Genomic DNA, 11287 nt, shown 5'->3' with positions numbered 1-11287 from the left:
CACTGCACAGGGTACAAGTACTGAGGCAACGAAATGCAGTTTAACATCCAACCAGAAGTCCAAAATAGCAAAAAGTGCAGAGTATGTGCATATGTAAAGTGCAATAAGTGAATAAATAGATATGAACAGTAAGAAATGGACATGTGACATGAACAGTAAGAGGTGTTGCAGGTATAAGTACGACCTTCTGAAGAAGAGCCGGACAGATTGGACACGTCCAAAGAATTGTCCAACAAGATGCCAAGAACCCTCAGAGAAATGATGAAATATGAATCTTCAGCAGAAAGATGATGAAAATGTATTGCTTATAGATATACGGTATCTGCCAATAGTAGAAGAACAAAATGGAACCGAGCAGAACCTTTGGAGCATCGAATCAAACAGGAAGCTCAGTAGCAGCCGGGCTCCTGGTCTTTGCTGGATGGAGGCTCAGGTAGACGAGGTCTTCCAGTGAGGAGACAGCAGTCATTTTATCATATGTGACGCAGTACAAAGAGTAGATGTATAAATTATACCACAAGGAAGAGCAACATGCAATAAGTCACATATGAACCTACAGGGGAAAGAAATGAGATGAATGGACCTAAAGGCTTTTAGCTCAGAGCAGAATACATTTTGGTGCATTTAATGGCGGCTTGAGATGCAAAGTCACAAGAGGTAATGGATTCTTAGTCGGGTTATTAGGCACAACGGGCGCCTGTGATAAATCCATCATCCAGCCAATCCTCATAGTTCCTATACAACTAAATGCTATTAGCCGAGGAAGCTGGGAGGAGTTCCACGTCAGTGGGGGTCAAAGTCATTTGGAACTACGTGGCGTTAGCTTCCTGCTACTAGTGCGCTTTCATAGGGATCACAATCGGTTGTGTTGGCATTGTGACACTTTTCTACACCTTCAACAATTCTCAATTCTAAAAGTGAACTTTCTTTTCCTTTCCACGGGTTTGAACACCAGGAGAACGTCCGAGGGCACAAACATGGAGGTGACTCGCAGTTAATGACGCGCCGCCTCGCGTGGCCTCACATTGAGAGCAGAACACTGAGATGGTCTGAGGAGAACGGCGCCGAGGGGAAGCCCTGGAGAACGCAGTCCGCCTTCTCTTCAGAGCTGCGGGGGAGATTTCACATCCGTAAACAGTAGCATGCTAGCTAGCATTAGCCTCAACGGCTAGGGAGCAGGCCGGGGTTGGTTCTTTCTTTCTTTTGGTCCCGTTTAGAAAGTATTGACGTTGTTATCCAGTTCTAAATCTATCAGTTACGTGTGAGATGATGAGGTCCGGTTGAAGATTCGTTCACTTTAACCGGTGCTAATCAGCCACAGGTGAGGATGGTGAGCGAGCTCCTCTCAGCCCACCTGAAAACCAGCACGCAGCATCAAACATGTGAATCAATGAAGGCTGTTTTCTTCATGTCCATTCATGCTCATTTACAAATATGTTGCTTTGTCTTTTCAATTCAGAGAAAGATGCTGAGCAACATTCGTCGACACAAATCACGACGAGGTGTCATCCCCACCGAAAGCACCCAATTGACCCTTTGTTGACCCTCCGGGGTCACCGAGAAACACAAGTCTCCAGTCAGAGTCCCCGTCTGTGTTATTTCTCAAAAAGTCTGGAAATCCATATTTCTGATTATCTGTGTTCTCAACTGCTCCTAAGATTAAAATATTGCTTGTGTCAAATCCTATTATGCATATGTGGGAGATATAAAAGTCTCTCACTATGAAAGTGAGGCCTTCAGTATATTAACCATGTCTGATTTATGCTCATTGAATCAATGTTAATATTAATCCATATTTTTTGTTTCCTCATATTGACCTTTATGAAAACTGTCGTCTCCACACGGGAAGAACCCACCTACCAGAACCTCCAGCCAGCCGGGATCAGGACAGGAGGAGGAGGAGTCCTGGAGGGGGAGGAGGAGGAGTCCTGGAGGAGGGGGGGGAGGAGTCCTGGAGGAGGGGGGGGAGTCCTGGAGGAGGGGGGGGAGGCAGCAGAGTGCTGCAGCTGCAGAAGCCTTGCAGGACGTGATGAACAGAGTCCTCAGAGAGCAGAGGAAGCAGCGAGGTGTCACTCTGCTGCCGCTCTGGAGCTTCATCCTGCTCCTCACACTCAGGAGGCGTTTTAGTGCCTCGCTGTGGTCACGCTGCTGTTTACTGGAGGTCATGCGGCGTGTTCTGATTGGTTTTCACGTATGAAAGCGTGAATCCTCACGTGCTCATGGTCAGCAGGTACTCCAGTAGATTATTTGCATGAAGACAATTCTTGCAATTCTTTGCAAATAGCTGGTTTAAATATTCAACATGATTATTGACAGAAATATGAACGTGAACATTATCCAGGTTCAAAATGATGCTTAATGTTATTAGACATAATGTTATTAACAGAGTAAATCATGATGTATCTCTTCATCACACTGCAAATAGAAAATACAGCCATAAAATAATCTCTTTTCTCCGTGTTTTTATTAATACATTTAGTTGAAACTGATTGTCTGGATGAGATGTGAACAAACCGTCAGAATCAGAAGCTGTGAAGGACCTTCTGCTTCTGGAGGAGACTTCTGGATCACAAACTTCAAGACTTCAATTTAAATCAAATTGAGTTCCGTTAAGAGGGAAGATGCTTTTGTTTATCCAACCAAGGTTTATTATAATATGCTTCATGACATCTTAGGCAAAGAAATGAAGATAAAACTGCAACGTACGATTCACATTGCGTGCCATCATCACTTGTTAATTGAAAAAGACGAACTATTGCATTTCAGACTAAATATTGATTAATAGCCTATTGATCCGATCAAAGCTCTGTTAGGAAAAGCAGAGAGTGGTCGCTCCTGTTTGCTCGTAGAGGATCTCTGAGGCGGTCTGCGGCCACAGCTCCCAGCATCTCCACCATGACCGAGACTGGTGCGCGTGAGCGCGTGTGTGCGCGCGCGTGTGCACGTGAGCGTGTGCGAGCGTGATGGGGATTATCGTCAGTGTGCAGCGGAGGACGGATCCACAGCACAGGTGATTCTTACCATGTTGGACTGCTTCACTGCGCGCGTCCGTGCATGCGTGCATGTAGGCCTGCGTGTGTGTGTGCGTGTGCGTGCGTGTGTGCGTGTGTGTGTGTGTGCGCGCGTGTGTGTGTTCTGCTTAGAGCGAATGTCCGCAGAAAGAAAGATCCAACTTCTGCTCTGGTGGTTTTGTGCTGTTTATTCTCGTATTATTTTCATGGCGCTTTATCTAAACTCGTCCTGTTGCCACGGTGATGGTTAGTGAAGGTTCCACGCGCTCGTGCTCGGCCTTGCCTCGTTAATTAGTGCTGACGGTTAATTGGTTTTCCTGTCACATAACGCCGAACGGCACAACGAGAGCCGGAATAAAAGCGCACATATTCCTGCAGACATGCAAGTGTCCCGATGATGAACTTATTGGGGGTGCATTGATCTCATTTGGGGGTGTAATTATATTATTGGGTGCTGTATTGATCTTCCATGTTATTGTTATATAGCTGTGATATCAGCCCCCTGCACATTAGTCCCTGTGATGTATCTCCTTGGCTGTGTGTGTCTTTTAGTAGTAGCTGATATTGACAATGATCACAGATTCCTTAATTTGATGTAGAGAAGTTTAAGACAAAGTCTCCTTCGATACAGATGATGTTCATTTAGTAAATAGGACTCTAAATGGACCATCAGTCACTAAATGAACATCATGCTGTATGAAGAAGACCATAAACTAGAGACTGAGACCATAAACTGATGTTTACAATGTTTACTGAGGGAATAAATCAACAGAGAAGTAGAGTCATTTCCTCATAGACGTCTATGGGAGCAGAGGAGTCGCCCCCTGCTGGTCACTACAGAGAAGTAGAGTCATTTCCTCATAGACGTCTATGGGAGCAGAGGAGTTGCCCCCTGCTGGTCACCACAGAGAAGTAGAGTCATTTCCTCATAGACGTCTATGGGAGCAGAGGAGTCGCCCCCTGCTGGTCACTACAGAGAAGTAGAGTCATTTCCTCATAGACGTCTATGGGAGCAGAGGAGTCGCCCCCTGCTGGTCACTACAGAGAATGCAGCTTAAAGACATTTTTTTCACTCTGCTGATTCAGAAGCTGAAAAATAACTTTTCACATGAAGCTGTCAGGTTTATAAAGAAACATCATGTACTTTTTGATTGTCGTTTGGGTTTAAATAATAATCGTTTCTGAACTCTGCAAGTTACGCAACAAAAGAACCAACATCGTCTTCTGGGAGAAGGACTCCTCGCAGGTTAGAAGCCACAGTGTCTGGTCTCGGTCTTGACCAGTACCGGGGTAAAAACTCATATTTAAACTCATATACAAGTATAAACAGTAAGTCAGTGAGTAAAGTCAATGGGTTTGTCATGAAATCGATGATTTCGTCTATTTGAAAAAAAATCATCGAAGTGAGATGAAGCAAGTGGAGTTATTGTATTAATCATCATAAGACATCATATTTAATAAAGCAATGCGATTTGATTGTGACCAGTCTCGTGATCCACTTGTATCATGGGAGTCTATGGGGACGCCCTCCACTTAAATGTGAGGACATACTGCTTTTGGGGGTAAAAGACAGTGAATTATATATAAACAAAAGCTTTTGACTTGATTGGACTAATAATAACTAAAGGCAATTCTTTGAAAAGCGAGAAATAATTAGTTTTGTCCAAATATATTTACCACAACAGGATAATAATAATAATAAAGAACCAATTAGGTTACATTTGATTTTATTATGCTATGGTTTGTTACTACCGGACGACAACCACTAGTTAGTCCATCCATCCATTGTCAAACCGCTCATCCTGCACACAGGGTCGCGGACCACTAGTTAGTTTGTAACCCCAATCCTATAACATCAGCCTATTCTTTAGCATGCAATTTATCTTCAATATTTGTATTACATTCCAAGATTCCTTCTTCTACCATTTGACTGATATTTGTGCGGTAAACCAGCAACCAACACACACACACACACACACACACACACACACACACACACACACACACGCTTATCCTCCCTCCTTTCACTCTCAATGCTCCCACGTCCTCCATCCATCTATCCAGGCCCTTCCGTCTTCCTCCAGCAGAATAGAGAAGGAGGAAAAAAACAACTAATATTAGAGAGAGAGAGAGAGGGAGAGAGAGAGAGAGAGAGAGAGAGAGAGAGAGAGAGACTGCAGCAGCAGCAGCAGCAGCGATCGCTCGGCTGTCAGACGCAGAGGAATGATAATTACAAAGACATTGACTCGGCAACTAGAAGAAGAAGAGGAGGAGGAGGAGGAGGAAGGAGGAGGAAGACGACGAGCAGTGCGGCCTGCAGCCGTGAGGCGAGCGGAGGAATAGGAGGGAGAGACAGAGGGACCCGATTGATAATAATCGGATCGAGAACACGGCGCAGACGGTGGAGCAGCAGTTGCGTGTGCGTGTGCGTTTGCGTGTGCGCGTGGGTTTTTTCGGAGGGAGATGATGGTGACAGCAGCAGCAGCAGCAGCAGCAGCGAGCGGAGGAGGAGATAGAAGGATGAGCAGGGATCAATAATCCTCTCTCCTCCTCTTCCTCCAGCCCCCACCTTCATCCCTCCATCACCTCTGCAGGAGCCGCTGAAACCTGTGAGACTCTTCCTGGTTCGATTCCTTTCGCGTTTTCATCATGGGTGCTGCATTGTGTGTCTGTGTGCGTGCGCACGTATATGTGTCGCGTATGTGTATGTAGGCCATTAGGACTATTATTAACATAGGTGTGTATGTGCATGTGCAGCCTGTGTAGTGTGCAAACAAGCTTGTGTGTGATGTGTTTCACGTGTATGTCCACATACGTGATGTGGCTGCGTGAGCTGCCATGTGTGTGAATCATGTGTGTGTGTGTGTGTGTGTGTGTGTGTTGTCGATGGCAGATAGCATGACTGTAAAATTGGCCGATTAAAAACGGAGTCCAGCTCCTGTTAAATGTGAAACAGGCGAAAGAACCGATCACTGGGAAGTACACGCGCACACGGGAACACACACAACTTAAACGTGCACTGAGTGTGTGTCTGTGTGTGCTTGGAGGGGCTTCATACACAACATCCACACGTCGGCACCTCTTCGTGTTGAATGTTTGCATCCAGTCAACGTTCCCTCTCGGTTTTGGTCTCCACCGCCTCCTGAGACAAACGTGTGTGCCGCTGAGCGCTCCGCTGTGTCCGCCAGCTCGGGTCCGACCGCATCGGCCTGCTGTTCGACCACCACCAGGTGGAGAAGGGTGGTGTTTAGTACAGCTTCTTGACGGACTCCGACGCAGCAGGAGCAGTGACGGTGAACCAGAACAGTCCGACAGATAAACGCGGAGATGAAACTCACTATGAGGCTCCATAAATTCTGTGGAGGTTCATCTCGTCCAACACAGAGCACATGATGAACTTGATGCACTGATTATTATGTTTGGAAAAACAGCATTTAAAGCTCATTGTGAAAAGATGTAGAGAGTCATGGTACTCAGAGTCATTAATAAATGAATGAGCTTAGTTGGAGATATATATTAAAAACTGTTTGGTGGAGGCGAGGCCTCACTCCATCTTCAGCGGAAGTTGCTCTTTGAGTATGAGAGCGTTTGTGTATCGCCACTGAAGTCGGCAATCTAAGTCTTAAAGCTGCATTCTGTGTAGTGACCAGCAGGGGGCGACTCCTCTGCTCCCATAGACGTCTATGAGAAAATGACTTTTCTCCTGATTTATTCCCTCAGTGAACATTGTAAACACGAGTTTATGGTCTCAGTCTCTAGTTTCAAGTCTTCTTCAACACAACATGATGTTCATTTAGTGAATTATGGTCCATTTAGAGTCAAACAGACCATAAAGCAGGGGACGCTTTAGGACGCGGCTACATGATTGACAGGTCTACCAGAGACGTTTACAGTGTCTTTAACCCCTCGTCAACCCCAATTTCGTTTTACCTGTACCAAAAAGTCACGATGGCAACGTCCGTAATCCAACATGGAATGCAATATATTTCAAAATGCTGAATGTTGTCCTCTAGTGTTCAGTTACGGTTGCTAGGCTGTGATGGGGAGGCTTTATCGGTCAATCAATACATGTAGCCTGTTGTAGCCCTCATTGGGCTTACTGTTGTTTGACGTTAGCAACCAGAATGCTAGCTGCAACCTGCATGTGGTTTTTAAATCAAAGAAAGAGGGCATGAGGAAAATAAAGTGTGGACTTATGTGGGATAGTGATGGAGTGCAGGAGGAGAGCCTGGAGGAGGGTGATGATTTTCCTTGTCTCTGTTGTCATTGGCGTTTATGGTCTCTGAGATACCTCACACCCGTAGAGCAACCACAGAGAAGGAGAGTGTGTGTGGAAGGGATGGAGATGAGAGAGTAACAACTGTATAAAAAAAAGAACTACACAAAGGAAAGAAATAAAATAATGGAGAAGTAAAGATGAAAGAAAAAGTAAGAAACTGGTTAGAAATCTTATTTGAATAATAGGAGAAGGCCGGGGAACTAAATCGAAGGGCAATAAAGATCTTTCTGTTGCTGTTCTTTTATACTCTTACTATCCTCTCATCCACTGTTCTTCTTTTTCTTGTAACGGATGATTGACATGTAGGAGGAACTGGATATGCCATCCATAACAACGGTGAATCCCAGATGCCTCGCTGTATCCAGGACGGAGACAAACGTCTGACATGACATTTGACCTACGCGCATCACTTCCTCCGACAGACCGGCTGCAGGGTGACGGGCTGAGTCCTGCTGGTGGGCCCATGGACCTGGAGGGGGTGAACCTCTCCTCTTCCACGTTTTTCTGGAGATGATCTCCAACGGACGTTACGTTTTTATTTTGGGGAGATTTGGGTTGTGTTGGTTTTCCCAAGGTTTGGTTCTAGACAGTTTTGTTGATGGAGAAGGTCTAAACTGAATTATAATATCTTTTTCCACTCAGAAAACTCTTGATTTGGGGAATCAACCAACGGATTGTATTACAAGGCAGGGAAACCTGTGGTTAGTGAGCTTGTTTTGGAAGTTCGTACGTGGTCGTGCAGTCTGCATCTCCTCTGCAGCACCGGATGCAGAATTGCTGAACAATCAGCAGTTTCTCAACAATGAGGATGTGCATCTTTGACACAGAGGGACAAACAACGTCTCCGTCAGCGCTGCTGGTCTTCACACCTGCTTCTTGGAAACCAATGTTCTGATCTCCTGCATGGAGTGCAAAGAGTGGATACAATTGACGCACTGACGAACAGAGAGACAACGCTTTTGGTTGAGAGGGGAAGAGAATCTCTCTGTCTCGCTTCATCGGTTCGGTTTATTTTTAACCGTCATGGGTCTGAAGCCCAAACGAAACAGCTGACTGAACCAGGGGATGGTGGACAACTCTATAAAGCTCTCTGATAGGAGCAAGCAAGGACGAGGTCCATCTTGATCTTCAAATCAGCCCTCAAAGAAGAAAAAGTCCTCTCCCCCCCACTTACCTCTGGTGGGGGGGAGGGTGTGTTTAGTTTTGAAGGTGTAGGGCTAAGCGCCATAGGGTTTTCTTTCGTAATTATTTAGACATTAGGTCTAAGGTTGTAGACTAGACGGTAGAGGGCATAGTCTGACTCAGGCCACATTTCATCTACTGCAGAAGTTCAGCTTTAGGCCTCAGTGTACAACCTGGATCCAACCAACTGGAACAACAACAGCATTCAGGCTCACTAGACATCAGTTAAGCACTAGTGAACCACGGTCCCTGGGTCTTTTCCCAGCTGCTATTGAGCCTTCCCTTTGCACCCTTTTCAGACCTGAAAAGTCATGGATGCTAATCAAAGCCCAGGCCAGGGCAACCCCGAAAGCCCGAACCGGGCCGTGGAGTACCTTCTTGAACTCAACAACATCATCGAGAGCCAGCAGAAGCTTCTGGAAACCCAGCGGCATCGAATCGAGGAGCTGGAGGTCCAGCTGGACCGGCTCAGCCAGGAGAACAAGGACCTGCGTTTGGACCGGCAACCCGTTGCTCCTCCTCCGCCGGCTCCTTCTCCCGAGCCTCCTCTCCCTCCTCCTCCTCCTCCTCCGCCTCCACCAACTCAGACCACGTCAACATCCATTACTGCCAAGAATCCCCACCACCAACACCACCACCACAACAGCCAATACCAAGCTCCGCCCCAGCCTCCTTCTTCCATCCCCCTCCACCACAGCCACCACCACCAGTACCATCAGCACCACCACCACTCCTCCTCCAGCCACCACTCCTACAACAGCTCCAACAGCACCAGTACAACAGCAATACCGACTTCCGTCCCAACCTCCATCTCGATACCCACCCAGATCCCAGCTCCGATCTCCTCCCCGACCCCGGTTCCACCTCCGCCTCCTCCGATCCCGCCAAGGGATCAGCCGCGAACTCACAGCCGGCTGACCCGAATGCCGTCCACCAGCACCGGCACCAACACCAACTTTGTGGAGAAAGAGAAGGAGAGGCTTGAGCGACTGCACAGAGCCAATTCCTCCAACAACCACCATGCCCACACCCTGCACCACCAGAAATCGTAAGTTTGAGTTTACGGTATACTTACTACAACCAAAGCCAAAGATTTCACAAGGTGAACATGATGGATTGTGGGATTAAATGATCAAAATTTACCCTTGAAACTTTTGGTTGGCAACTTCTTGCTGGCAACAACTTGATTTCTGAGTTTATACCTCAGAATCGTCCTTGTAATGCTGTGAAATGTTATGATATATTATATATGAAACTATTTTCATAAGCAATAAAATGACAAAGGATGGCATATTGAATACGGCTCAATTATATTGAGGAGGCATCGAAGGGTTAAGTTTGGCCTTTTCCAACGTGTTTGCCTCTATGATTAGCGCTAATATGACATCACAAACTGGCCCCCCCGGCCCCACGGTCAGTTCTGCCAACACTCATGGAAATCTTTGACTTTGATAGCAACTAACTTTGCAGCTTTTCTCGAGCAGGTTTCCTGCAAGCCAAGAAATATGTGCCCACCTGTTCAATTCCACCTGAAAGCATCTGTTTGCTTGATAGCAACAGAGTTTAAGGCAAAGCGTCTTGGACTCAAACACACATAGGAGAGGTGACTGGTTGAAGGGCTTCTCCTCCGAAGGAGAGGAGGCAGCCAATGCCCTTGTACTTTCTCTCTGTGCTGTGATTGGTGGGCGTGCAAGGTCGATTAATATGCATCCCTCTATCAGCTAATCCAGGAGTGCATGAGACTCCCAAGACAGACGAGCATCGCTGGTACTGGCAATTGGCGAAGCGCTGACTGAAGCGTGTTATGTAATGGATATTTTTTCCAAGCGATGGGGTTGGGTGTTCTCTCTGCTACCATAGAGAAAACAGTTGTGTTGGCTGTACTAATCACCATGGTAACCACTTAGCAGGACGCTCGGCAGTTCCCTTCATGCTCTTCTTCTGTTGTCATTTTGCCGCTGAATATATATTTTCAATAAGAAATCATGTTCGCAGCCTGGAATTGAGTTTGTTGCCTGGCAACGCTGCCTTCGGAGCATTTTATCGAGAAGCACGGAGGACGGCGGGGACGCGCTGTCATTTCCGTGCACGCGGCCGTGCGGTGCTGTGGGCAACGTGGGGTGTTAAGAGTTGCACTTGTCCCACACACAGGCAGCTCCTTTCGTAGCCCGGAACACTGAGCCGTCGTCCGTGGGAAGCTGGCTGTTGCTATGCAACTGTAGAAAACCAGGTCTTTTTTTTAAAGGACAACACCGGCGTTGCAGAAGGTTCTGACCTTGCACTGCGCGGTTGGGGGGGCGTGGGGCATCGACTCTTCTTCAGTGACAAAACAAACCCGCAGAGCGAGAGGCGAGAACTTACGGGACCGACCCGCAGAGATGACTCATGCAGACAGATTCTGTAGTAACACGCTCTCATACGTACAGCCAAAGAGTCAAATGGATCATGCACAGAGTGCGACTCGGAGTCGACTCAGATCTGCGTTCATCTGGGGCTCTTGAGGAATCAAAAGTGCAGGAAAGAAAAAATAGAAATTCCTCTGAGCCCTGAGTCACGGGACGTTCAGGTACAGCTGATATCGTGAGAAAAAGCTGACCTACAGCTTGCAAGTGATGTACCAGGCAGAAAGCCCCCGAGGGAGCCTGACAGCAGTGAAGATAAGGCTGATTGGTTATGAAATCAGAGCACACGATCAGGCTGCTCGCTGCCTCCTGTGACTGCACGCTGCACCGGGGCAGATTTTAGAACGGCGGCATGACGCCGTGTTGCAGAGCAGCCCGCACCAGTTTCTCACTGGTTTTCTGTTGGTCATGAT

The 11287-nt window shown here is 47.0% G+C and overlaps 1 protein-coding gene across 3 annotated transcripts in view; it reads left to right on the top strand.

The window, feature by feature from the left end:
• The first annotated feature begins 2844 nt into the window (after positions 1-2844).
• Positions 2845-11287, top strand: part of LOC120828920 (IQ motif and SEC7 domain-containing protein 1) — a 69044-nt gene continuing 60601 nt past the window's right edge. Inside the window, exons 1-3 of one of the 3 annotated variants that reach the window (XM_078081486.1) lie at positions 2866-3010; positions 5574-5620; positions 7597-9520. In XM_078081486.1, coding sequence (XP_077937612.1) covers positions 8784-9520 — 737 coding nt within the window. In that variant the 5' untranslated portion in view covers positions 2866-3010; positions 5574-5620; positions 7597-8783. Of the gene's footprint in view, positions 3011-5164; positions 5621-7596; positions 9521-11287 lie in introns of those variants that run through there. The other 2 variants (XM_078081492.1, XM_078081479.1) reach the window with 2 other exon arrangements.

Source organism: Gasterosteus aculeatus, chromosome 2 (genome assembly GCF_964276395.1).
Source record: "Gasterosteus aculeatus chromosome 2, fGasAcu3.hap1.1, whole genome shotgun sequence".
NCBI lineage: Eukaryota > Metazoa > Chordata > Actinopteri > Perciformes > Gasterosteidae > Gasterosteus > Gasterosteus aculeatus.
This window is presented reverse-complemented; position numbering and strand designations above follow the sequence as displayed.